Source organism: Carettochelys insculpta, chromosome 30 (genome assembly GCF_033958435.1).
Source record: "Carettochelys insculpta isolate YL-2023 chromosome 30, ASM3395843v1, whole genome shotgun sequence".
Classification (NCBI taxonomy): Eukaryota; Metazoa; Chordata; order Testudines; family Carettochelyidae; genus Carettochelys; species Carettochelys insculpta.
In genome coordinates, this window is record NC_134166.1 from 1,761,339 (window position 1) to 1,788,657 (window position 27,319).

The window sequence follows — 27,319 nt, forward strand, 5'->3', positions numbered from 1 at the left end:
TTCAAGCCTGGTGGAGCCCATCCCTCTCCTAAGAGATAGGGAGGGAAAACTAAGGGAGGGAACTACAGGAGGGAAAACTAAGGCATCATAAAAACAGCCAAATGCAGGACAGCAGCATCAGAATGGAACGGGGCCTTGCCCAGGGAGCCTCAGCTGCAGGGAGGCAGGGATGCCATCACCATGAGTCAAACTAGTCCACGGTTATCACACTGCGCAAATGAGGGGTGGGGGGAAGGGTGCGTGGCTGGGTCATTCTCAGTGCCTGATCCTGCTAACCTGGCCTTGCCCACCCGGTCCCCGCAGCCAAGGGGAGGGTTTCCGTTTCCATTTCCATTTCTAATGAAGCCAGCCCCACGTCACATTGCAGGGAATAAAAATGAAGCACCAGGCTCTCTTATGAGATGCAACTTCCTCCTCCATAGAGGTAGGTGCCTAGCACTGTCACATGGGGACATGCTGCAAGGGCTTGGAAGGGCACAGTGGGGCTGTTCGCACTCTCACCCAGTGGGAGCAAACAAGTTGTTACCACCCGGCCAGACCCGCCCCTCTGGAGGAGTTACAGGCCCTGCATGGGAGAATCCCAGCTCCCGGGATCTGAGCATGCTCCCCAACTGTCCACGTCAGAGCTGGGTCAGGGCTCTACTGTGCTGGGTCGCTGGGAAGGAGAAGCTGAGGAATCCAACTCAGGACTGCCTAACCTCACACCTTGTTCTCACTGGCCTGGCCCAGCCCAGGGATAAACCCCCCGAGGGAGGACGTTGGGGCTGTGGCAGACTCCCAGACCTGCACAGCAGACCCTCAAAGGGGCCGGTTTACCATCTGCTTCATGCTCCCTACTAGCCCCTCCATCAACAGAGTCAGGGCAGGTTTGCACTACTCTCTGAAATGCGCCACTGCTGCTAAGTCAGGCTCCGAGAGCTGGGCACAAGCTGCCAAGCCCGCTGCCCCAGCCCAGCTCAGGCTCCAAGCCAGATTCAGGCTCAGCCCCAAGCACAGCAGCACATAGGGTTCCAGCTGCCATGGGGTGGGCTCCAGGCCTCCTGCAGCTACAGCCATTGCTGGGCAGGGCCCTGGGGCAGTGTGGTGTGAGTGGGGCCATTCTCTGGTGCTGCAGACACTCACCTGCAATCTGCTTCATGAAGGTCATGCAGACACCGTCTGCCCCAAGCACCCCACTCTTCACCAGCTCACGCAACAGCCACACCAGCTGGAGCCAGAGAAAAGCAAAGGCAGCCTGAGAAGGGGAAATCAGTGCTGGAACAAGAGCATACCTCAGTCCAGCCCGGGCCATGGAGCCACCCTACACCCCCGCAGCACAAGACAGGCCCGGCCTGGCCCAGGCCACAGACTCACCCTACACCCCAGCCCGGTCCATGCCACAGACCCACCCTAGACCCCCGCAGCACAAGACAGGCCCGGCCTGGCCCAGGCCACAGACCCACCCTATACCCCAGCCTGGTCCAGGCCACAGACCCACCCTACACCCCCGCAGCACAAGACAGGCCTGGCCTGGCTCGGCCCCGAGGTCAGCAGGGTCCTGTCATTAGCAGCTGTGGCAGGGGCACAAACATCCAATCCTGCTCTCTCCTCCACACCCCGCTTCCTGCTTACGGCTGTAATGGCATCGCCAAGCCCCAGGCACTGCGGGGTTACTACCCCTTCCTGCTCGCCCAGTCTGATGCCACCGTAGATTCTCCTCACCTGAGTCCGACATGAGTCCTGAAGCTTCAAGTACTTTTCCATGAGAATCTGGTTGATCTTGCTCAGAACAATGTTCATGCCGTCACGGCTCACTAGGGCCAGGTCCCGGTAACACTGCAGCAGAGACAAGGCCGGGGGGAGCAGACTGTTACAGGTGAGCCCAACTCAGCAGCCCAACGAACTGACCAACATACAACACCCTGACCCTGCCTGGGGGCGTGGGACACCAAGCTAACTAGCTTCCGAATGGGCACACGAAGCAAGAGCAGCTGCAGAGAAGCAGGCAGACAACAGCCAGGCTCCTTTCCATCCAGACTTGGCCTCATCACTGACCCAAGAGGCAAGAAACCTGTCCTAGCCCCTGCACTCTCCCTGGCCTGTACCCTCAATCACCAGTTCCTGGGCTAACCCGTCCTCCTGCACGCAGGCCTCCCCCAAGGGAGGAGAAAATTGCAGGATCAATGGCTAGGGGCCCTGCCGGTTCAGCTTTGTCCTGCCAAGTCCGATGCCAGCTGGGAAACAGAATTTTAGTCAGCCGCCTCTCTGGCGGCACATGAGTGGAGATCTCCAGTGCAACATGTCCCCATCCCCAGCACATCACCCCTTTCGTGACACACCTGCCTCACCTGAGCCTCCCTGCAAAGCCCTGAAGCGGTCAGGGTTACCAGCCCCAGGCACAGCCAGGCCCTGGCTCACCAATGGTGTACAGAGAAGCAGCACAAGCAGGCTGTTCCCAAGCCACCGGCTCCTTCCTACCTCTCTGCTAGCCAGGGATGACTTCCCGCCAACCACAGAGAGACCAGGCTGAGAAGTCACCAGCAAAATCCAGACCACCGCAACCCAGGGCAGACCCTGGAGACAGCCACGGCTAGGTGTCATGTTCTGGGCACAGCAAGAGCCTTTCCCACCAGCAAGCGAAGCTGCTGGCTGGGTCTGGCCTCGTTTTGCCAGGTCCCCAGTCAGCGAGACAGGAGAGGTGATTAGGAACTAATTTGCCAAGTGGTTCCACACGACTGTTAATTTGTCACATTGTTAAATGTCACCACGTCCTGGACAGCAGGGCTGTGCTTCTCTTGGAGAGTTAATGAGACCCTGAAAGAGCTCTTTGATTGGACTCCCTGGGTTCACGCCTCAGGCAGCACCTACAGGCATAAAACATTCAGGCAGCAGGTGGAGGGTTCACGTGGCCTTTCATCCTTTGGAAATGCTAAAGGGGTTTCCGCCAAGAGGAGCCAGGTCCCAGCCTGCCCAGCTGCCTGCCCGGGAGCAGTGGCCTCTGCCACCGAACTGCACCTCGACAGCATCGCTGTAACACCACCACGGCAACTCCTGCTAGACCTGCGTGTCACAGGCACAGCACTGGCTGGGCTCTCCACCGCCCACCTGGGCTACGCCACAGGCTAAGCTCCCTCTTGCTTTGCTCCATCCCAGGTGACCAGGCTGCTCCCCCTGCCCTCGGGGATCTGTCCGAGTCACCCCCCTCCTGGAGCAGATCTCTTCTGGTCCTCACTTACCAACCAGGACGCTCTGGTACCAGTCCCCCGGCATTCCCCTTGCCGACTGCCCCAGCCCCAGCCTTAGCAGTGCACACGAGCACCACGTCTGGCTGGCAGCGTCTTTCTCTGCGTGCTGCACTGCTGCGGTTGTGTGGGTCCAGCACACCATTCCACCCGCCTTGCCTCCAGTATTTTTCCTTCTCAGTCAGAACAAGAAGTCCTGTGGCACCTCATAGACTAACAGATGTACTAGAGCACAAGCTTTTGCAGGCAGAGACCCACTTCATCAGATGAAGTTCCATCTGATGAAGCAGACCATGGCCCACAAAAGCTTATGCTCCAATAAATCTGTTGGCCTATAAGCTGCTCCAGGACTTCTCGTTGTTTTTGCAGACGCAGACTAACATGACAACCCCTCTGATCCTTCTCAGTCAGTAACTTCTGCAGCCTCCCCTCCTGGGTCTGACTCTTCTGCTGCTGCAAACTGGCCCAGCGGGGTGAGGCCTATCTGCATGTCACCTCTGTGTTCCAAGGAAGCTGCCTGGCCAAGGCAACCTCCACCAGGATATTACCGGGCAGCCAGCTTCAAAAAATTCCTCTTAAACCAACCCAGCTGAGCTCCATGACTCGAACTTGTTGGCTTCAAATGGCTCCCACTGCCCAGGACAGCTTCCATGCAGCCAACACACTGCAGCTTTGCAGTGCAAATCCAGTGGGAACCTTCACCTGGGCTGTGCCCTGACACCCACAGAGCCCACCCCAAAGGGGCCTGGCCTGGTTCTGTCTCCAGAAGGCCCCAGGGAGTGGGGGAGCCAGTAGAACAGGGGCTCAGACGGTGCTGCCAAAGGGATGGAAATTTTGACACCAGGGTGATGGCAGTAGCAGGCCCAGGTGGGTTTCAGCTTCTCACATACACCCCACAAGTCCCAAAGGTTTGAGGGGAGGAAAGTTGCCTTGTCAGAGCAGGTCTGGAGTTGGACACAACTCAACGGTGAGCACGTCTCACATGTCACTTAACCCTGGAGTTCCAGACGTCACCCCCAGCAATGGATTCTCTGTTAACGCCGCGCTCCCGGGGGACGGGCGGCACAAGGAGAACCACCTCCCATGCTCGTGTGGTGGTGGGCAGGTGTGTTTTCACATGACTCTCTTCATACGTCTCAAGGAGGCAAGTGATCCATCACCTTGTGCCTGCTCTTGGTGGGTCAGAGCCACCACTGCGACAGGCCCGTTCATTAGCAGGAAGGGGAGAGTTTCAAGTGGGTACATCCGGCCATGCAGAAGAGCCTCCCCCGACGCAGAGGGAAAGATGCCAGGGGAGCAGGCACTCTGCACCCGGGGGCTCGGCTTGTCCTCAGGCCCGGAGCAGAACCTTAATTAAAGCCAAAGGGCACAGCGGAGGAGGCACTTCATACAGCTCAGCCGCTGCCACTCGGAACCTTGAAGCGCGGAGTGTCCCAGCCCACAGCTGGATGAGTTCACTGCAGTTAACCTCTCCCTCCCGGCGCAGGGGGCCAGGAGATCAAGGGAGCATCCCTCAGCTGGGCCTCAGCTGGCTACGAAGGGCTTGTGTTTGGATTTCTTAATCAGCCAGCAAGGTGCCAGTGACTGCTCCGCTTCCTCCCCCGCCAACAACGTCTGCAGCAATGCTCCACTAGTCCGACGCCTTTTTGTTCACCGTCTCCCCGTCAGCCATGCGGGGCTGCGGCTAGGCAGGCAAGAAAGCACCAGGAACACCAGGCACTGGGACGCAGGCCAGGAGGCCCAGAGGAGCCAGCGTGAGGATGGGCTGCTCTCCGAACAGGGTGGGGGGATGCTGGGAGAAATGTGGAGAGACTTGAGGTCCTTTCCTCATGCCCCTGACCCTGCAGAGCTCTACTCGTCGGCGGGCTGGGACGCTGCACAGCACACAGCATGCAGGGGGAGTGGCACCGCATCCCAGGCAGGTGACATGATGTGATGGGGTTCTGGGGTCCCCCAAGCTCTGCACCCTGTCCGCAGGCAGGAGAGTCTCTCACTCAGCAGGAAAACAGCAGGTTTATTAGCCGACAGGACACAGCATCATACAGAGGAGTCAGTACAGCAGGCAGAGACAGCCAGTCCAATCCATGTTGGGGAGAGGAGGCCCCGAGGGGCCCCCAGAGCTGGGGCCTGGCCCCCTCCTTTGTCTCTCTCTCCCAGCCCAGACTAACGGCTTCCCAACTCCCAGTTCCAATTCAAACCCCTCAGGCTCCACCTCCTCCTTTGTCTGCAGTACAAAGGTGTTACCTGGTCGTCAGGGTTACCCTCAGCAGGAGCCCCTCACCCTCTGTGAGCCACTCACACACACACAGGTATCCCCCACTCCATCACATCTCTCCCCACTTCCAGACCGAACTGAGCGGGGTCACTCAACTGGTGACCTGGGGAAGTTCGGGGCTCTCCCCTTGTGACAGGGCATTGGCTGTACCCTCTGTTCTCCCCTTGATGTGCACCACCTCCACATCATAGTCCTGCTGGGGGAGGCTCCAAGTCAGGAGCTTGGTCTTGGCCCTTTTCATGTGATGCAGCCGGGCAAGTCCCTTGAGTTCCCTTGGGTTGGTCGGTCTCCCTGCTTCGGCTCCGGTCCGTCAGCCATGTTCTCAAGTCGGGCGGGCAGAGCCCATACAGATGCTGCAGCACCAACAGATCAAACAGGTCTTTTGTGGTCTGGGTCCTGCCCCATCTGACCACCAGCCCATACAGCTGCTCCGGCCAATGTCTGGAATTCAGTTACAGTCCAGTAAAAGAAGGTACAAATGCTTCCACCCTTGGCATTTAGCCAGACCACCACAATGGCTGCGTGCCTCAGTTTCCCCTTCCATGCCACACAATAGGTTTGGAATGTTCCTCCTCACGTGAGAGGTTGCAAGACTAGTTACAGGGAACAATGGTGACATTTCAGAGTTACAGACTCCTTCAACATACAATTCATGCTTCTACATCAATGTCATCATGTCACATGGCTCTTTTCAAACATTCAGTGCATGGTACAATTCTACAGCTTTTGGTAGCAGCACCCCTTGGTTACAGCAGTCAGCGTGAGTAACAGAACAAACCCATTGCAACTGTACATTTACGTTGCTCTTTGGTAGACCACAACCTTTGTGCACCATCCTTGAGAATCTGGTATTTTGGGGATAAATGGCTGAGGCCTTTCTTAGCACCATCAAGTTCTAATCTTCTCCCTTGCCCCCTGGGGTGGAAATTTGATCTCTCTGGCTGTGCCCTCCCTTCTAACAAGAGCTGGGCCATTGATGATCTCAGGGAGACGGCCCCCTCCCAGCCAGCCTGGAAATTTGCAAACCAAACTGCTTTCTGAGAGTTGTTTTGTGAGTCCCAGACGCAGAATCCACATGAAGGAATCCCTGTTTATCCCTTACTGGCCCACCAGGCCCAAAGCTCCTTTGTCCTTCCACCTCCAACTACTGCCTCCCCATGGAATCAGAAGTCGAATCCAGTATGAGAATATAAGTGTTTCCACCATCTGGAGATGGGGAATTGCTGGCGCTCTCCTGCATCCTACAGAGACTGACTGTGCAGCTGTTTTATTTGGTTCTCACAGGGCTGCTCACATTCCCTGATAGTTTTCACTTTACTTGCACCAACTTCCAATTCCTGAGAAATTTTTACACTGCCTGCTTTGGACCCTTCCAGACCACAGCCAGTGGTTTCACACTCAGGCAGGTCCTGGCCATCAGGAGCTGAAACAAACTTCTCCCCAGGCAAAGGGCTGCTCTGGCTCTTACAGACAAGCACCTTTCCTGTTCACTCTCCTTCACCTCACTCCCATTTTCTGCAGTCCCCACAGACGGGTCAGGAAAAGTTTCAGGGAAATTCTCTTCCTCAAGAGCTCCCCCAAACAATAACTCACCCCTGTCTGGCTCCACAGGGGCACTGCTCCCTTGAGGCACAACCAGCTCCTGGGTTTCACCTACACCCAGGATCACTTCTGGCCCATCAGGCAGATTCCCACGTAATCCCCCTCCAGGCAGACAGCCAGTACCACCGGACAGAAGTTTAGGATCCCTTTCCTCCCTTCTGCTACCAGCTCCTTTATCTTCATCACTCAGCATAACTCCATTGCCCATCTGTTCTTGTGTCCTGGTGAGAGGATGACTCTGGTAGGACAGAGTCCTCTCACCCCCTCCCAGTAACACCTCAGCATCAGGCAAAGAACAAGTACCAGAATCGTCTGGTCTCTGGGATTCCCTGATGATACTAACTGGATTAGACCAAGTTAAAGCATCATCCCCCCTGAGAGACACAGAGGTAGGCCCACTTCCCATCTGGGCTTCAGCTGCCCTCAGATCCAGCTCTGGGATCTTGGCTCCATCTCGAGCCCCCACAGGCTCAGGCAAAGGATTCACTTCCCCAGAAGCAGATGCACTTTTTTTGCACCAAGGACCAGTGTCCTTAGCAGGGATACCACTGCCCATCCCAGAGCCATTCCCTCTGCTCCAGCCCCCATGGCTGGATTCAGAGACACACCTGGAATGCTCTTTTCTGGTGGATCCTTCTCCAGCCACCCTAGGCTGGGGAAGTCTTCCTCAGACAATGGGCTAGTTTCCTCATTGGCACCTTTTCCAAACGCAGGCTCTGCTCTCTCCCCAGGCTGCTGCTGCTGTTCAACACAGACAGACAATGGGAGACACTCTCTCCTTTGTCCCAGCCCCCCGGCTGGTCTCCACACACACACAGAAGGTGAAGCAGCTTCTCTCACAGACAACTTGCCATTCCCAGTGGATCAGCTGCTTTCCTGCACAGACACACAGGCACCTTCCTCGGCCCAGGCCTGGAAAACTCTTCACAGGTCTGTCTTGGCCACTAGTAGATGATGGGTTGGAATCGCTCCTTCCCTCCTTGAGCTGAGGCAGGCCACTCGGTTCAGAGCTCCAGGCAGTCCGGGGTTCCCCGCCCCGATCCGGGCTCACCTCTGCAGGATTCTCCCCAGCCCTCAGCTCCGCCACTGCACATCCACACTGCCTTGTCCAGCTTCTTTGATCTCGATTCGGTTTCCAGGTGCTGCCACTTCACAGCGGAGTTGCTCAGCGTGGTTGCAGGCTCTCAGGCTGATGCCCTCTGCACCCCACGATTCCTGGAAGAATCCCTTCAGTGTGCCAGGCTCCTTGCGGGTCACAAGCTCCCCGGGGTTAGGCCGTAGGCCCCTCTGCCCTCTGGGACCGACTCCAACAGACTCCCAGAGGAACCCCTTCTTTAGTGTGACACCCACTCTCAAGGACCATGAGCACACTGTCTTGGGAAGAACTCATTCAGCGTCAGCCTCCTTGTGGGTCACTTGTTTTCTGGGGGTTGGGCCCTCAGCCCCTCCACCTTCTGGGACCGACTCCAACAGATTCCCAGGAGTAACCCCTGCTCGGGTGTGGCACCCCCTCTCGAGAACCACGACCGCAGTTGCTTGGGTTCGGCCGCAGGCCCCTCCGCCTTGGGGAGCTGCACCTCACTGCCCATCAGCACACCTGGGTCTCGCAGGCCCCACTTCTTTCGGGGCCCCAGTCATTTACTGCTGGATGCTCCATCCTCAGGGTGCAGAACATCCCACTTCTGACACCAGTGTGATGGGGTTCTGGGGTCCCCCAAGCTCTGCACCCTGTCCGCAGGCAGAAGAGTCTCTCACTCAGCAGGAAAACAGCAGGTTTATTAGCCGACAGGACACAGCACCATACAGAGGAGTCAGTACAGCAGGCAGAGACAGCCAGTCCAATCCATGTTGGGGAGAGGAGGCCCCGAGGGGCCCCCAGAGCTGGGGCCTGGCCCCCTCCTTTGTCTCTCTCTCCCAGCCCAGACTAACTGCTTCCAACTCCCAGTTCCAATTCAAACCCCTCAGGCTCCACCTCCTCCTTTGTCTGCAGTACAAAGGTGTTACCTGGTCGTCAGGGTTACCCTCAGCAGGAGCCCCTAACCCTCTGTGAGCCACTCACACACACACAGGTATCCCCCACTCCATCACACATGAGCAGCCACGGGGCTCTAGCCAGGAGCACCTAGCAGCACAGCCTGGAGGGATGCAGACATGACACACCTGCTCTCAGCTCTAGGAACAACCGTAGACAGGCTTCCCCCAGCGCTGCTAGAACCAGCAGCAGCGGCTAGTCATCTGCTAGCAAGGGGCCCCAGCGTGAGGTGTGCACAGAGCCTACCGGATGGTCAGCTCAGGCAGCAGCAAGGAAGGGGAGGGACCCAGGTCAGGCACACTTCCAGCAGTGCAGATTGGTCCCACTTGTGTCCAAATGTCTATCCACCAAATGGTCGGTCCCTGCGCCCCCCAGCCATGCCCTTGCACCCGTAAGCCGGGCCCCTGCCTGTGGCTGCCACGGCTGCATTCCTGGCACGAAGAGGTCCCAGCCTGCAGCCTCACTGGGCATGGGAGTTACCAACCTTAAGGACGCAGCTGCCAACGCACACCATGGGGGGTTGTGAGCAAGCAAAGAGGGCAGATTTGGGGGTGGAGCCTTGAGGGGCCAAAAGGCCGAACCGCAGATAAACAGCAGGAGACACCACCACAGTATTCCAGTCCCACGGCTTTAGTGCCAGAGATTCCGGGGCAGCACATCCCCTGTTTGGCAGGAGACCCGGCCTTGGCCCTTGTGATCTTTACTTATCCCACACCCTTTCTGGGCTGCTAACCCGGCCTCCTGACCAAGCTCCACACCAGGACTTACCTGCTACCCTCCAATCCTACCTAAGGGATTCTGGGCCATGTCCTCCCTCCTGCCCGCCCTGTGCAGTGACAGTGCCCTGGAGAAGGGCTGGTGCAGGCCTCCCTAAACTTGAGCACACTTGTGCGATGTGGGAAGGACTCTTGAGTCTGCGATCTAGTCAGCTGCGGGGAAGGGATCTCACAGCCTGTCCCCAGCACAAGCTGCCTCACCAGCTGGGCAAGCAATCTCTCCCAGCTGCAGCCCAAGACGGGGTGTGATGGAGTGGGGGGGGTGCATCTGTGAGACTCAGGCTGGATGTGAGAGACAAGCAGAGCAGCTCCCAGTGGCTAAGGATGACCCTGGGGCTATAACCCAGGCTGGCAGGTAACACCTCAGCCCTGAACAAAGAGGAGGGTGGAGCTGAGCTGTTTTTGAATGGGGGGGGGGGGCGGCGCTTAGAGGCAGGAGGGAAGAGGGAGCTGGAAGGCAGCCAGCCTGAGGAGGGGGAAGCTACACCCCAGAAGGGCACCCCTCGGGCTCCTCTCCCCAGGACGGGTTGGAATGACTGTCTCTGCCGGCTGTACAGACGCTTCTGTGAGAAACTGAGCATCTGTTGCCTAATAAACCTCCTGTTGTACCTGCTGAGTGAGAGTCACTCCTGCCAGCGGATGGGGTGCAGTGCATGGGGACCCCTGAACCCCATCACAGGGAGTCACCCAGGGATGTGGGAACTTTCCACTGTCACGCAAGGAGGCAGAGCCAGAAGTAAACCCTGCCACCTGCCGGTGGCATACAGCATGGGGGGGTAGGTGCACGGGAAAGGAAGTGGGCAATGACCGAGGAGAAGACAACCAAATCCCCATCCCGCCGGCTTCTGAGAACGGCGGAGAGCCCACCCACAGTCCATCCTGTCCCATCCCCTGCCCACTCACTCCCCTCCCAAACACGGGGGTGCTTGTAAGACTTGACCAAAGCAGCAGAGCCAGCCAGGTGCCACAAACAGCAGCTGTGCCCTCCACTGCAGTCTCAGAGCAGACATTCACGGCCTGGCTGCAGCACCATATCACACCCACTGGAAGGTGCAGAGAGGACGGAGCAGACGGGACCTGCTTCCGCGGCTTCGGAGCACAGGGTGAAGCGAACACAGGGAAGAGTATGACTGGAGAGGTACGGGTGGCAAAGGGACAGCCTGTCCTCCTGGAGCTATTGTCTGTCCCAGCTGAGCAGAAGGGGATTTCATTTTCGCCACTGAAAGCGACCCTGACCTGCGGGCTCCAGCCCTGTCCCAAAGCACTCGCACAGCGATGGACAATGTTGCATGAATCCAGCTACAGGGCACCCTTCCCTTGTGGCCACTCAGAGCACACAGAGCCCTCATCCGCAGCATTCACTTCAATCCCTTTGACTTCAACATGGTGCCTGTTCACTGAACTGCATCTGAACCCCACCCCAAGCATCTCATCTCCCAGCCCTCCCAGGGCCACTCTGGGGACACGGAGGCAGGTGAAAGCCATAGGTATGCCTACGGCACCAAGCGTGTGGTTCACCGACTCCACGAGAGAATGCTGCCACTGAGCCACCGGGAATGGTGCAGCCAGGATCCCAGGGACAGGCCTTGCACCCCTCCAGTCCAGCCACAAAACCAAAGCTGGGAAGCAGCCACAGCCTCTAAGAGCTGGTGACACACCTCCATGATCATTTGCACGCTCCATCGCTCCTGTCTCTCAACTGCTCAGGGCCTCGTCACTCCAGGCACCGCAGCTACATTAAGGGGAAGCCTCCCCCAACACCGCTGGCCAACTCACTTCATGGAGAATTGCACGGCTCAGGAACATTTTCCAGTTGAGAAGAACAGAACATCACCTCCAGTCAATAGCCCCTTTCCAAGCAACCAGCAACACCAGCAAGTTCAGATGGACACTAATGGTAAAACAGCAAACATCTTCAAACCCATATTTAGGCTGCAAGGATGAACCTCTCCAGTCTGGCAGCATCTGTGGTCCAGCGTGACTTGAGTCAGCAGGATGTCCACTTATCATGGGAGCGTCCAAGTTTCCCGCAGTTGCATAAAGTTTGTTTACAGGCACCAGCCCTGACTCTCAGCGTTCTCTGCTGTTACTTAGCTCTGATTTACTCCTAAAGGTCTTCTAAGACACCCAGTGAGCAGTGCACATGTTGGTAATGTGCTAGAAAACATTGACCTCCCATGGCTCAGCACCGGTCAGGTCCTGAGGGTGCTGGACTGGAGAGGTTCAACCTGTACCAGCAACAAACAAGAGGATCATGTTTAAAGAAACGTGCAACGCTCACCCACAGCCTTCACTTCTCCCTGGCAGCCCAGGTTTCCAAAGACGGGACAAGGGGGAAATGACTGACCGGGTTCAACAAAAGAGCTGCTTCCCCTGACAATCCAATTAGCAGCCAGACAACCCATTGCACTAATAGAGCTAAGAGTGTATACAACAGCTCTCTCCAATCAGAGCTTGGCAGCACTACTACCCTCCCCGATGGCTGGGCCAGCTAGACATACTTGTTGCTGCTCGTCTTCACACAGCCTGAGCTCTTCAGAGCAAGGGCTCTGTCAGTGCATTGGCAGCAGGAGTAACAGCAGAATGCTGTGCTCTTGTTGTTCAGCGACCTCTGGCCCCATACTTACGGTGACCAGCCAGGCAGGCTGCAGCTGAAAGTGTGTGTGGCGAGGCAAAGAGCTGCATGTTAGAGAAGCCCGTGCTCAGCTGTTCAAACAACACCCCACCACCCAGAGTCTCTGGCAGCGTGGCTTGGCCATCTTGTGCCTCGGCTACTCCTGCTGAGAAGCACATCGCAAGCAGCTTCTTTGAGTGCTGGACTGGCACTTTATTGTGTTTGCCAGCAGGGAAATAAAATCCCTTTTCCAAATCCTTCCCTCTATTCCCTAGTCATGGCTTCTACAAGAAAAAAAAACAAACCCAAGCTCAAATCCATTCCCCAAAAGCTTCACTGGTTTGCACTAAGGTTGTCTAACATCCAGGAAATGAAATAGCCATTACCAGCCTCATTCCACGACATTTAAAAATAAAACCCAGTTATTGGAGCTGGGCTGTTCTCACTCAGTTTTGCTTATGAACTGATCTGGTTTATTGTCCAGATTTTAGATAATCACTTTTGTATGCAAATAAAGCTGGCCAGCCACCAAACATTTGCACTCTGGAAGGGAAAAGACATGAGGTAACAGCCTTCCCCAGTTCCCACCCTTAATTTAGGAACACACCCGCCCCCAGCGCCTCCACTAAAACAATTAACCCCAGAGCTGCCAAAGACACTGCTCCTTGCTACCTACATAACTGCTGCTGCTGCACTACAGATGCCAACATTTGTGCCATGTGAACACACTGGAGACAGACCAGTAAGAGCTGAGTAATCTCCTCCCTGCAATCAGCCTTGCCAACCCGAGATAACAATCCCAGCCCAGGAAGTCCTCAGAGCCTGCAGGAACTGCTGAGCATCCGCCACAATTAGAAACGCCTCATCTGGCAAGCAGCATGCCCAGTGAAACGAGCCGCCTCCTGGCCAGTGCTGAACCTGCCGCCCTTACCTTCTGTGCCTGCGCAGGCTCCGTGAGCACCAGGGTGAAGAGGCCCAGACAGATCTCCTCATGCTGAGGGGCACCTTTGCACACCTGCCAGGGAAACGGAAGTGATATGAGTGAGCAACACTAGGCCTGGCTCTGATCAGTTGTAGCTTGTGGATGCTCCCACCTCCCCCCAGGAACTCAGCAGCAGGGAGTTACAGGGCTTCCCCCACATTCACAGCTGAAAAGCCCATTGAGTTCTGGGCCCTTCCCACACACACACAGTTGTTAAAATAGGGAATTCAAGCACCCCTTCAGCGCTCCCCCAAGGCGAGAGTCACCATGGTGGTGGGGAGTGGCTGGCAGGTTTCCCGGCAGGACTTCGGCTTGCCCACATCACATGCGGGTGACAAGGCCACGCCTGAGGGATGCATGTTACGCCACAGCATCCCCATGCATGAGGCACTCTCCCACACCTGGGCCTCGCAGGAGGCATGGCACATACTTCACTGGCATTTCAGCCACGCGGGGAAGGTGCCCACTGGCCCCAGCCAGCTATATGAGGCCCATGCCTGCATCTCTCGTGCTGAGCCAGGCTCCCAGTGTCACGACTCCAGCACCAACGACTCAAGGCAGGTGTGGGGGGAGGGGGACTGCAGCCAATACGTTCTGGAGCCTCTAAACGTGACTGGAGTTTTCTCTGCACAGCAACATCACCAGTGCAGGCCCGGATGTGGGGGCTTTTCAGGACTGGAAGCGAGTGCAGTGGGAAGATTGTACCACGCGGCAGGGGGATTCCAATGGCTGGGTTGTTAGGGGAGCTAAAGCTAAGAAATGGGTGTGCAGAGGGCAGGTGCAAAAAGGTGCATGACAACAGCAGTCACCCCACCACCAGCACGTGCACATTCACAAACACGTGTGGACTCACGCCTCCGGAGACCAGTATCAACAATCCAGCCCTCACCAGCAACCTGACAGAGTGGGCATGTGACGGCGGACAAAAGGAGCCAGTCGCCTTTCAGCAAGGAACCGTGGCTCAGCCCCCCAGAGGCTTTTAGAGGCACAAGGGAAGAGTTTTCTTTAAAAAAAAAAAGTAACTGTGGAAACCGCCTCACGAGTGTCCAGACTGGTGACAATGGCCCAGCACCTGCACTGCTGCTCCAAGAAGGGTGACACTTGCACGCCAACAGCCCCCACAGCTGCTGTCTAGTGCAGATGCCTCTGCAGCAAACTGATGTGTTTCTTCTCACCATGCTTAACTTCTGTGCCGCAGAAATCCCTTGGCCCAGGGTCCCGTTCTATGGAAAGAGCTCTTGCCTCAGACACGACAAGCTCACCACACCACACTTGCCTTGCAGGATGTGAGTGTACAGAGTAACGTGTAAGTTGAGCTAGAGAAAGCTTCTACCTGGCCAAGACAACTGCTGCGAGACGTATGTGTGGCTAACATGTCAGGAATAACGTATTCCTACTGCTGCCTGGTTTGTGGACTTAGAGTAAGATTTTGCTCCTTGGGGTCATGCTGCATGAAAGGGTCAGCGCCAAGATGGAAGGGGTAGTCACTTCTGACTGGCAGCCCCCAAGCCCATGTCCACCCCACCGTATCCTCGTGCAGGCCAACGGAAACCCACATCAGGCACTTACGTGAGCATTTAGGGCATCGTTAGCTTCCCTCTCAGATACCCCATTGGTCAGCGCTGTCACAACGCCCACACACCGCTCAAGTCTCTGAAAGAGAGAAAACAAATCAATGCACCAGCCAGCAGGAACAGGTGTCCCAGAGCCCCACAGCCCCATCCACCCACCCCGCTGCTTGTGGAAGTAAAAGCCCAAAGCCAAGTGTCCCAGGAGTGATTTGGGAGCCTAATCTGAGAGGCCTTTAAGGGGCTTGACTCTTCACCAGCACTCCTGTCCTGCCCCTGAGAACAGCTGCTCAGACACCAAAATCACTAATCAGTTGTGAGACCCTGGGCCCTCTCACTTCCTGCTGCAGTGGAAAGCAGTGTGAGAGGCGACAGGAGAGTACTGGCCCCTGTGCTCAGGGCATCACGCAGCTGGCAGCAGCAGGGGCCTCAAACCCCCATGCCACCCATTCGTGCCTGGCACCCACAACCAGCTGCTGCCTCTGAGTCTGTGTTCTAAAGACGCCAGTGCCCGCCTCCCGCTGCACCCACAGCACATAGGCCAGTGTGACACAGGGACATCGGTCCCCATTCTGAGAGCAGTGCTATGGTTTCCCAGGTCCGACTGTTTCCAAAGCTACAATCTGCCGACCGAGAGGTTGTGCCACAGTGGCAGAGACCATTCTGGGCACATGCTAGTGCCCATGAGCCACAGCAGAAGACATTCAAAAGCTGCCTGGCTGATTACCAGAGTGCCCACAGCTAAGATTTGCTTTCGAATGGCAGTGCACATTTGTGCATGCTGTGGTGCACATAAAAATTTATTCAGCACATGGGTGGAAAAGATTAGAGAGAACACTGGCTCTGACACATGATTGGGATGTCTAGGCATTACCGAAATACAAATAAATAAATACACACCGCCACCACCCAACCATTCACAACACTCAGGGCCTTTTTGTTCCTGGGGGGTGGGGGGACACAGCTCCAAGCACTGCTATTATGTCGGTCTATTCTTTGTTGCTACAGTAGTATAGTTTAGTAGTGTAGACAGTGAGAGAGAGTCCCTCACGGAAAGCGTTTACTATCTAAATAGACAAGATGGAGGTGGGGTGGGGGAGAAGACAGCCCTGCTGTCACCAATCTGCAGTTGGGGAACTAAAGAACACTGATTTTAAGTGACTTGCCTGAGGTGTCTGTGGCAGAGACAGGAACAGAACTCGGCTCTTCCAAGTCTAAACCCAGTGCCCCCACCCTTGCGCATAGCACCATGCCTCTCCGAGGCCCTCCACAGGCTGCTGAGCCCCATCGCCTGCCTGCCCACTTACCAAAAGGAGTGCACTGCTCACCCCAGCACACAGAATATTTGTTTTTACCATGAGGACAGGAACAGAGAGGGCATGAGCATTTAGCACTGGGACTGGTAAGTGCGTCACAGCTGGTGCAGGAGCTCTGGCTAAGCACCCTCACCCTCTCCCAATCACCAAGACAGGCACTTCCCCAGAACTCACACTGATATCGTAGTGAGCAGCCATGTGACAAAGGCCTTACAGATCTCCTGCAGTTCAAGGGGCGACATCGATGTCAACTTAAAGCATGAGTCTAGCAGACTTTTGTGACTCACTGCTGCAGCAGGTGTTGCTGAAAATCACAGAGAGGTTTCAACTTCCCTTCACTCTGTGTGGTCGGGTACATACAGAACCCACTCCACTCCTCCCCTGCAGCCAGCTTCCTTTGCTTCTGGGAATGTCATATTCAGCAGCGGCGGGAGAGGAAAGCCATTTTCAAACAGAGCAAAATGGGATTTTAAAACAGTAAGGACTAGCCAGGGAAGTGGGAGCAGGTTCACACAGAAAGCTATTTTTCTAGTGCTCAAATAATTCAAATGCAATCAATGGGATACAGTCACACCCAGGTACAAAACATACCGGAAGGACAGAACAGGCCGTGCAGGTCGGGGAATGGCACTATATGTGAAAGTGTAGAATCAAAGGAAATAAAAATCTTAAAAGAACCACAACGTTCCATGGAATCTCTATGGATAGTAATTCTGTGCTCTAACAATAACAATACACTAGTAGGGATATATTACCGACCACATCACCAGAAGAGTGACAGTGACTAAGAAACGCTAAGGGAGATTAGAGAGGCTATGAAAATAAAAAAACCTCAGTAATCATGGGGAATTTCAGTTATCGCCACATTCACTGGGTCGTGTCACCTCAGGATGGGAGGCAGAGAACAACTTTCTTGATACCTTAAATGCCTGCTGCTTGGAGCAGCTGGCTCTGGAACTCACAAGACAAGAGACAATTTTCTTGATTTAGTCCTAAGTGAAGAATGGGATCTGATCCAAGAAGTAAATATAACTGGACCATTTGGAAATAGTGACCCTAACGTAACAAAATTTTAACATCCCGGTGGTAGGAAAACCATCACTGCGGCATTTAATTTCAGAATGGGGAACTACCCAAAAATGAGGAGGTTAATTAGAAATTAAAAGGTACATGTCAAAAGTAAAATTTATGCAAGTTGCATGGAAACTTTTCAAAGACACCTTAATAGAGACCAATTTAAACGTATGCCCCAAATTAAAAAGCACAGTAAGAGAACCAAAAAGTGCCACCATGGCTTAAACAACCAAGTAAAAGAAACAGTGAGAGATAAAAAGGCGTTGTTCAAAAAGTGAAAAATAGTGAGAAAATAGAAAGGAACATAAATTGTCAAATTAAGTGTAAATATATAAGGAAAGGCAAAAAGGAGTCTGAAGAACAGCTAGCCAAAAATTCAGAAAGTACAGAGGACCCCACTTTGCGCAGACTAAACTGACGTGTTTTTATAGTAACGCGAGTTGAGTCCAGGGGGACCTACTTTCTTGTACCCCGTCATGCCACTTACCCCTGCGCTGCCGGCTGGCTCGGGGACTCCTTAGGAGGCAGCTCCTGCCTTGCAGCTGCCTGGCACTAAAACCCTGGAGGCAGAGAGAAGCAGGCACGACTGGAGCTGCCCAGGGCTCCAGCACCATGGTTGGAGCTGCCACCACCCGAGCAGCTCCAGGGCCAAGCCGCACAGTGGCTGGGGGGTGGCAGGGGTGCCATGGCTGCTCCACATGGTTGGTGGCTGGAGCAGTAAGTGCCCCACCCTGCCCCTAACCTGGCCCCCACCCACCTTCAAGGGGAGCTGGAACTGCCAGCTGGAGCAAAGGCTCCAGCTACCCACTTCCCCCAGCCAGGGGAATTCCGGGCATCTCCCCCAAATCCACCCCCACAGCCAATTTATGCGAAATTTGATCCATGTGGAGATTGCCCAGGGCACAACCTCTGCGTAGGCTGCCCAGGACACAAACTCTGCGAGGTCAAGGGTTTGCTGTAATAGCAAATTGTTTGAGTACATCTGACATAGGAAGTCTAATAAATAACCAGTGGGGCCATTAGAGGATCAAGATGCTAAAGGAGCACTCAAAGCCTGTAAGGTCATTGCAGAGAAGCTAAATGCAGCCTTTGCTTTGGTCTGCACAACTGAGAAGCTAGGGAAATTCCCAAACCGGAGCTGTTCTTTTTAGGTGACAAATCTGAGAACTGTCCCAGACTCAAGTGCCATTAGAGGAGGTTTTGGAACAGAGTGATAAATTTAACAGTGACAAGTCAGCAGGACCAGATGGCATCCACCCAAGAGTTCTGAAGGAACCCAAACGTGAAACTATTACCTGTGGTTTGTAACCTATCCTTTAAATTAGCTTCTGTATCTAATGACTGGAAGATAGCGAATATGATGCCAGTATTTAAAAAGGGCTCCAAAGGTGATCCTGGCAATTCCAGACCAGTAAGTAACAGCAGTACCAGGCAAATTAGTTGAAATGATAGTAAAGAATGAAATTGTCAGATGCATAGATTAACTTAATTTGTTGGGGAGAGTTCAACCTGGTTTCTGTAAAGGGAAATCATGCCTTACTATCTCCTAGAGTTCTTTGAGGTGGTCAATAAGCATGTGGACAAGGGGGAGCCAGTGGATAAAGTGTACTTAGATTTCCAGAAAGCCTTTGCCAAGGTCCCTTGCCAAAGGCTCTTAAGTAAAGTAAGCTGTCATGGGATAAGAGGAAAGGTCCTCTCATGAGCTGGTTAAAAGACAGAAAACAAACAATAGTAATAAATGGTCAGTTTTCAGAATGAGAGAGAGGTAATTTGTTGTGATCCCAGGGTCCGTACTGGGACCAATCCTTTTCAACATATTCATAAATGATCTGGAAAAAGGGGTAAACAGGGAGGTAACAACATTTGCAGGTGATACTAAACTGCTCAAAATAGTTAAGAACAAAGTAGACTGTGAAGAGCTTCAAAAAGATCTCACAAAACTAGGTGACCAGGCAATAAAATGGCAAACAAAATTTAATGTTGATACCTGTGAAGTAATGCACTTTGGAAAAAATAATCCCAAATATACGTACAAAATAATGGGGACTAATTTAGCCATCGCCACTCTGCTCACGAGAGCGAGCCTGACATTCTCTGAAAGCATCCACCGAGTGTGCTGCAGCAGTCAAAAAAGCAAACAAAATGCTAGGACTCATTAACAAAGGGATAGAGAATAAAAGAGAAAATATCTTATTGCCTCTGTGTACATCCACGGCACGCCCACATCTAGAATACTATGTGCAGATGTTGTTACCTCATCTCAAGAAAGATATGTTGGTATTGGAAAAAGTTCAGAAAAGGGCGACCAAAACGATCAGGGGTTTGGAACGAATACCACGTGGGGAGAGATTAACAGACTAGGACTTTTCATCTTAGAAAAGAGGAGACTCGTGGGGGATACAATATAGGTCTTTAAAATCATCAGAGGCTGGGAATGGCAGACAGTGGAGGGATCACTCAGACGGCCTGCTCTGTTAACTCTCTCTGGGGCATCTGGCATTGTCCAGAGTCAGGAGACAGGATCCTGGGCTAGATAGACCTTTGGTCTCACCCAGTGTGGCCATTCTCATGTTCTTATGCTGAACAGAATGGAGCCAATACTGGGGAGAGGAACAAATGTCTGACACAGGTAGCCCCTAGTGAACTCGAAACACTGGCTTGTAAGAGTCTTAAGTTTCTCAGCCCACATGCCCCACTCTCTGCCACAAGGAAAGCAGCAGGACAACAGAAAAGCGTGAAGAACATGGGAAAAGGAGAGATTTGAGGTACAGAGAGCTCGGCAAGACTGGCAGGTGGCACCTACGACAGAGCCAGTGAACCCTACCTTGGTAAGACACCCTGCTTCCTTATGGGGGCAGCACTTTAGAGAGCCAATGAGACTGTAGTGGGAACACCAGAGATGCTCTGCGGTGCAGGCTCCACTATGAACCAAGCCAGGCTACCCGCTTTCATACGAGGCCTCAGAACCGAATTTTAACAAGGTCTGGGGTCCAGAGGCGGGAGGGCATTTGTCATGGCTCAGGTCTTCCCAGCCTCTCCGCACACACCCTTCTTGCAGTGGAACAGAGCAATCCCTCTCCTGTCATGCATTAGGTGGATGCAGGCCAAGCCAGAGGCCCGAATCCAGAGGACTGCTTCGTGCGGTACATGTGCTACCTCAGCGAGCCCAGACTTACAAGGCAAGGTGAAAACTCAAGCAGGGCTTGGAAACCCAAATCCACTAGCCCACGTCCTACGGACCCAGGCCCAGGGTGCAGTGCAGATGCACCCTGAGTCACTGCATGCACTGGGGGATGGTGATGACGGAAGGAGAGAAACTGCCACTGATCAGAACCAAACTGATTCCCAGCCCTCCCAAACACTGCACTGCCCTGGAATGGTCTAAGACCCACTTGCGGTTGCCAAGTTATAACAGTGCATGAGGGAAAAATCTGAGGCGTGAGCAGCAAAAGCTTCCACTTGACCTCAGAGGAAATCAACGGAGGTTATTTTAATTGGATTTTTGCAAGTTAGTCCTCCCATAGGACCAACTGACTGACGTTGCCGGGTAGTTGGGATATCAACATCCAGAGAGCGATGTGCTGCCATTTCAAACCAGCTTTTCCAGCCAGCACCGGTACCACCCCAACTCCCCAGGCACACGCAGAGCTGTTTCCTGTGGGGCTGCAGGCACAAGCCATGAGGAGAGCAGACCCTTCCAAGCATGTCGGCAGTAGCCAGGCAGACATCACAGAGGAAGAGCTGATGCTGGGTGACGCCCCGTCCGTGCTACAAGAACCACCAAGCTCAAACGTCGTTTATTCTCACCCACCCACTTTACGGGAACACTCAGGAACCCATGTCCCATCTCCGCTGGAGTATAGCTCATGCCTTTCTTTCCTTTTTACGCAGAACAGGAGTACCACATTTTGGCCCCAACCGGCTGACAACCCAGCCTTCTGTAGCACCGGTAGGGCATGATTAGCAGGCCATGGCCAAGCACCAGGAAGCACCTAAGCAGTGCGCTAGGAAGAGTACGTAGCTAGAGAACAAAGACAGGTCTACAGCGGCTGGAGCAGTACAGCTCCAGGGAACAGCTGTAGCAAACGACACTCAGAGGTTATCACCTCCACCTCCTCAGACCAACACCCACTTCCGTTTCAAGCAGGGTTTTGGGGGATGGTGACTAGAAACCTTATTAGAACAAGGTTCCGATGAAACCACGTTAGCACGTGACTGGATTCGCTCTTATTGGAACTCATCAGACATGCGTAAACTGCTGTCTGTAGAGTGACTGGAACCCGGGGCGCCTTCGGCATAGTAAAGGATGATACCATACCTCCATGGGTTCACAGCATCAGTTGTGGGAAAGGAGTATATATGTAGATCGGTTGGATTGATCACTTTCCCAGATAATTGGACCAACAACTGTTGGCCACATGTGCTAAGTTCACAAACGAGTGAACTGTAAGCACGCTCCAGTCGGGGTTGACTGTATTTATTAGAAAACGTGGTTTCATCAAACCTTATTCTAATAAATACAGGCAACCCTGACTGGGGCATGCTTACAGTTCACTCGCTTGTGAACGTAGTGCATGTGGCCAATTGCTGTTGGTCCAATTATCTGGGAAAGCGATCAATCCAACTGATCTACATAGAAACCGTAGCCCACTGCTGGCAACACACATGGCACTGGACAGCTCGTCGAGCGCGGCTCCTATTCTGCAAGTGTGACTACTGCAAAAAATGACACCGCAGGGCCCCCTATTTAAACCTCAGCTCAATGTAGCGGCAAGGCTGCTCCACTGCAGTTAAGGTTATTGTAGCTCTAGCCCACAGTTTTGCTGTGCAAGCTGTAGATTAAGCTCTGGAAGAGACAGGTGCACGGCCTTCTGGGGAGATGTGCCCCTTGTCACTCTGCCCAGTCATTCGACCTATCAGAGCAACAAACTCAATATAGGAACTGAAGACCCAGCTAGAATGTTTCAGGCTCTGCCATCGTACAGTTGCAGGGTCTCTTGCCAGCAAACAGTCACCTCCGGCACCTGGCAGAGGTGAGACAAAACTAGCTTGTCTCACTCTCCTGCAAAGTGAACGGGGCAGATTCGGCTGTGCCAGCAAAAGCCGCCAACCGCAACTCAAGGAGCTGATAAGCAGGATCCAAAGGACTTATTTCTACACAATCACCTCTGATGAGCACCCGTATTATTAAAACACAACTCTGCCCGGCTGCTCATGGCATGGGCTAGTGACATACCACTCTCCCAAGCGTAAGAGCATGAATAAGGAGGGAGCTGTTTGGAAAAGAGAACATCTCCATTTCACCGTCTGCCTCCTTGGGCGGTGCCACCAAGCGCGCCTGGGCCAACAAGAGCAGAAGGGTAGGACTGCTTTTCAGGAAGGCTTCTTCTGGGCTGGTCTGTAGAACTAGCAGAGAGGACAAAACAAATCTGACAGTGCAGGTCTCAGGGAGGTTCACTTCTGTTAGCTGCAAAGGCAGACCAAGAACCAGTAAGCACAAACTGACGGTAGAAAATCCAAACTAGAAGTAGGACAACTTAAACAGTGCAGGCAGTATGCTATCAGACCAGCTGAAGAGACCTAAAAAAGCCATCGAGTCCAGCCCCCTGCCCTAGGCAGGACCAAACCCATCAGATCAGCCCCGCCAGGGCTTTGTCGAGGCGAGACAAACACCTCCAGGGATGGAGACTCCACTACTTCCCTGGGTAGACCATTCCAATGCTTCATCACCCTCCTAGTGAAAAAGTTTTTCCTGATGTTCAACCTGGACCTTTCCAACTGCAACTTTAAATTGAGATTTGATTGAGTTCCTAACCGACACCCTCAAGTTCAATTCCTAGTCACTGGGCTTGACAAAGCCACTTATACAGTAGGAAGAATAACTGCCTCTAGGGCAGGATTCACCAAGCAAAATTCTGTGATTTCTGCTAAGCAGGAGGTCAGGCCATATGACCACAGTGGTCCCTTCTGGCTTCAAAAGCCCATGAATATTTTGAAGACTAACTCTGCTGTCCAGACACCAAAACAACAAACACACAGAGCAGCTCTCTCTAGGGGATCAATCTTCAAAAAAAGGGGCAACAAATATTCTTGCTAACAGTTATGCCTCACACCATTAGCCTCCATCCTTAGGGGTCACCAGGGAAGTGACTATACACAGTGGAGTAACCATTTGCAGAATCAGTATTAGAACTGTACAAAAAAGTGCACATACCACAGGGGCTGATGTATTGCCTATACCTCATATCGTACCACAGAGGAAGAGCAGCTCCATGTCACAGTAAATATGAGACACACACACTCGAAGAGCGACTAACAGGTTAGTTTTAAAGAAAGACGTTAACCCTACCTTAAAGCAACTTTAAACAGATGCTGTCTAGTGATGAGCTTGATTTACTTTATCAGAACTCACGGCAGGATGGCAAGAAGTCAGTTTTCTCTCCGAGTCTTAGTTTAGGGTACCATATGTAACATGTTTTCGAAGAACTTTGTCAGCTTAAACAACACTCATCCAAGAGCGTTGCTTAACCTACCATTGTTGTCATCAGCGCGTACCATTATTAAAGTGGCAAGTTTAGAAGAGGCATGTTTCTTGAGTTTGCCACTGTGCTGACATTGGCTATTTGACAGCACTGGATATATGAGCCCTGCTTCCCACCTATAGTGAGCATCCCCCTTGTGAGTCTTACACACCACTGCACGGAAGAAGGGTGTGGCTTTTTTTTTTTTGAACAGGAAAACATGACAGTAAAACTATGAAAACTGGCTGGGGGACTGAAAAGCCAGTGCAGTACCTGACACTATTTTTAACCCATTTCTTAAAAAGTGACTGAATTTCAAGTTGGAGTCCCTTTAAATGCTTTAATGATTTCAAAATGCATGCCCAAAGCGAGATTCCTAAAGATAAAGCATGAGACCCTTTGTCAGGGCTTCTGGATTCTCTTCCCAGTTCCGGTGCTTATCTTGGACAAGTTACTTCACCTGCCCATGTGCCAATCATCTCAGCTGTAAAGCAAAAATACCTACCTCACTGGCTGGACAAGGTCTGAGGCTGTAGTTCCCAGAGATCCATGGGAAAGGAGCACTATGGAACATTAAACAACAGTGCTATGCAGATTCCAGACAAGCCACCAAAAGAGTCCTTGGCTGGGTTTCAAGGAGAATTTGAGTGTTCAGCTTTGACAGGCACACGAAGTGACACTACTCTGAGGATGGGGCTATACTATTCAGACATGGACTAGTACCAACAACAAACAAGCACAGCAGAGAGTTTTGCAAATGTTAAAGGCGCTTCCAGGCCCAGAAGTTTGATTTGATATATGTCTCAGACCTTGAGACCAAGTCATTCCAAATACCTTTGTGTCTTTCTTTCATACTTCATTGTCAACACCATGTTAGCCAGCACTGTTTCAACAGTCCTCAATACATTTGCTTCTGGCTCATGGTAAATAAAAGCTGGTCCTGGAAGTCCAGAAGTTCAAGAGACATTAGTTGTGACATGATTTGGGTATCTAAAGTGATAGTATAATTAAGCCTACAATAGCTCCTTTTAGAGGCTCTCAAAATGCTTTATGAACATTAACGCCACATGAGGCAGCTACAATAACAACTACATTTCAGATGAGTAAACTGAGGAACAGAGCTTGTATGTTCAAAGTCAGGCAGGAAATCTGAAGCAGTGTCAGGAATAAAACCCAGAACTAGTTCAGCCTGTCAGGCCCTGCCCTAACCACTAAACACCAATGCCTCAGCACCACAAACAGATCTCAACTATCCTGATTTCCAATCCTTCTCTGACCATCTACCCATGTAGGGTAAGACAATAAGCAGAACAACAGGATTTCAAGATCTCATATTTTGGATCCTGTCAGGGCTCCGAAATGCTTTGGCAGTCAGTATAAATGTTTTCCAGCATGACAATATTTTCTTATTACCATAAAGAGAAAATGAGGATTCCTGTGAATGCTGATGTATGACCCAGGCTTCAGGCAAGTCGAAGGTTGCAGTAAGGTACACAATTTCAGCTACATCAATTACATAGCTAAAGTCAGAGTACCTTAATTTGGGTTTCTGCGCAGTCTCCATTAAGCGATGGATGAGAGCCTGGGCCTAATAGAGGATAGGAGAACCACAGCTAACGTCAGCACCCTGTCAATTCTATTTAGTGTGTCCCCACTAGGCACGCTAAGTTGAACTCTGGAAGTTCACCCACAGCAGGATTGATCTTCGGTGATCTTGATCCATAGCCCCTTGCACCTCCAATGTAACCATGCATGGGGAGCAGGGCCTGCCCCCAGTGACAGTGGAGAAAACAAAGCCCAAGCAAAGAACCCCTTGCCCACTGGGACCATTAGCTGGCTAACATGTTACCACTTGCCCACCAGTAAAATGGAGACAAGATCTGGGTAGCTTCACACACATACACACACGCTTCAGGTCACAATGTACTGCGAGCTGACCTCTGCTCAGGGGAAAGCTGAGGCAGTGGCACCCGCAGTGGGGAATGAGAACCGCAGTGTGTCCCCTGCCCAGCTCACTGCCCCCCCAGCATCCGCCCCACCCTTCACAGCCCCCTTGCCACACCTACCTCCTCTAACTCATCCTTGGCATCCAGGATGGTGGAGAGCAGCAACTTCCCTCCTCCTCCTCCTCCTGCTGCTGCTCCCCCCTTCCCCTTCTCCATGGCTGGGCCGGGGGCTCCCCTTTGCCACTCACGAGGGGGCCACACAGCCTTTCCCAGGGGTTAGGTCCTCACGGGGGGAGGGGGGCGGCAGAGGAGCTGCCCTGTCTCCCCCAGGCCCGCTCCTAGGAGGGGAGTTATGGGGGGTGCCTCCTCCCAGCACCTGCCTGACTCCTCCAGGGAGCGCTGGGGCGGGTGGGGGAGGGGCAGGACCCTGGCTGGAGGCAAGTGGGGGAGGGACAGGTCCCCAGCTGAGGGGCGGGGTGGGGGAGGGGCAGGTCCCCGGCTGGGGCGGGCGGGGGCGCTGTCCCCCGGTGGGGGAGGTGTTGCTCTGAGGGGACCAAGGAGGCTCTGCACGCGGGGGGGGAGGGGAGGGAGAGCAAGCGCCTCCTCACCCCCCACCCAGCAGCACAGACCGGAAATCACTGGGAACGACAGGCGGGAGGGCGGGCAGCGCGGAGCAGGAAGCGGCGGACGCGCCGGAAGAACCCGCCCCTTTCGCCCAGGACAGCCAATGGCAGCGCAGAGAAGCCCTCGAGAGACAGGCGGCTCCGCCCCAACGGTCCGTCAGAGTGGGGGCGGGGCCGGAGAGGAGGTCTGGCCAATTGGGAAGAAGGGGAGGAGTTTCTGCCGGGGAGTCGCTGTAATGTGGGGGGCAGAAGGAGCTACCCGTGGGCCCCCCCCCGCTCTGCCCCGCCCACCACTGTGACACCCCCACAGCTCTGTCCCCCCCCACAGGGCTCTGCCCCGCCCCCACTCTGACTCCCCCCCAGCTCTGTACCCCCACTGTGACACCCCCCCACAGCTCTGCTCCGCCTCCCCACAGGACTCTGCCCCGCCCCCACTCTGACCCCCCCACAGCTCTGTACCCCCACTGTGACACCCCCCCACAGCTCTGCTCCGCCCCCCACAGGGCTCTGCCCCGCCCCCACTCTGACCCCCCACTGTGACACCCCCCCACAGCTCTGCCCCGCCCACCACTGTGACACCCCCCCACAGCTCTGCTCCGCCTCCCCACAGGACTCTGCCCCAGTCCCTCCGCGAGGCCCCACAGGGCTCTGCCCTGTCCTCCACTCTGACCCCCCCACAGCTCTGCCAAACCCCCCCACTATGACCCCCCACAGCGCTGTGCCCCGCCCTCCACTCTGACCCCCCCCCACAGCCGTGCCCCAGCCCCAG

The 27,319-nt window shown here is 53.8% G+C and overlaps 1 protein-coding gene across 2 annotated transcripts in view; it reads right to left on the bottom strand.

Annotated features, from left to right (window-relative positions):
- The window catches only part of INTS3 (integrator complex subunit 3), a 67,325-nt gene extending 40,841 nt beyond the window's left edge, over positions 1-26,484 (bottom strand). Inside the window, exons 1-5 of one of the 2 annotated variants that reach the window (XM_074980720.1) lie at positions 26,048-26,484; positions 15,072-15,155; positions 13,452-13,535; positions 1,702-1,815; positions 1,123-1,234 (exon numbers count right to left, since the gene is read on the bottom strand). In XM_074980720.1, the coding sequence (XP_074836821.1) occupies positions 1,123-1,234; positions 1,702-1,815; positions 13,452-13,535; positions 15,072-15,155; positions 26,048-26,143 (490 nt within the window). In that variant the 5' untranslated portion in view covers positions 26,144-26,484. The remainder of the gene's footprint in view (positions 1-1,122; positions 1,235-1,701; positions 1,816-13,451; positions 13,536-15,071; positions 15,156-26,047) is intronic. The other variant, XM_074980721.1, reaches the window with a different exon arrangement.
- Between the last annotated feature and the right edge of the window lie 835 nt (positions 26,485-27,319).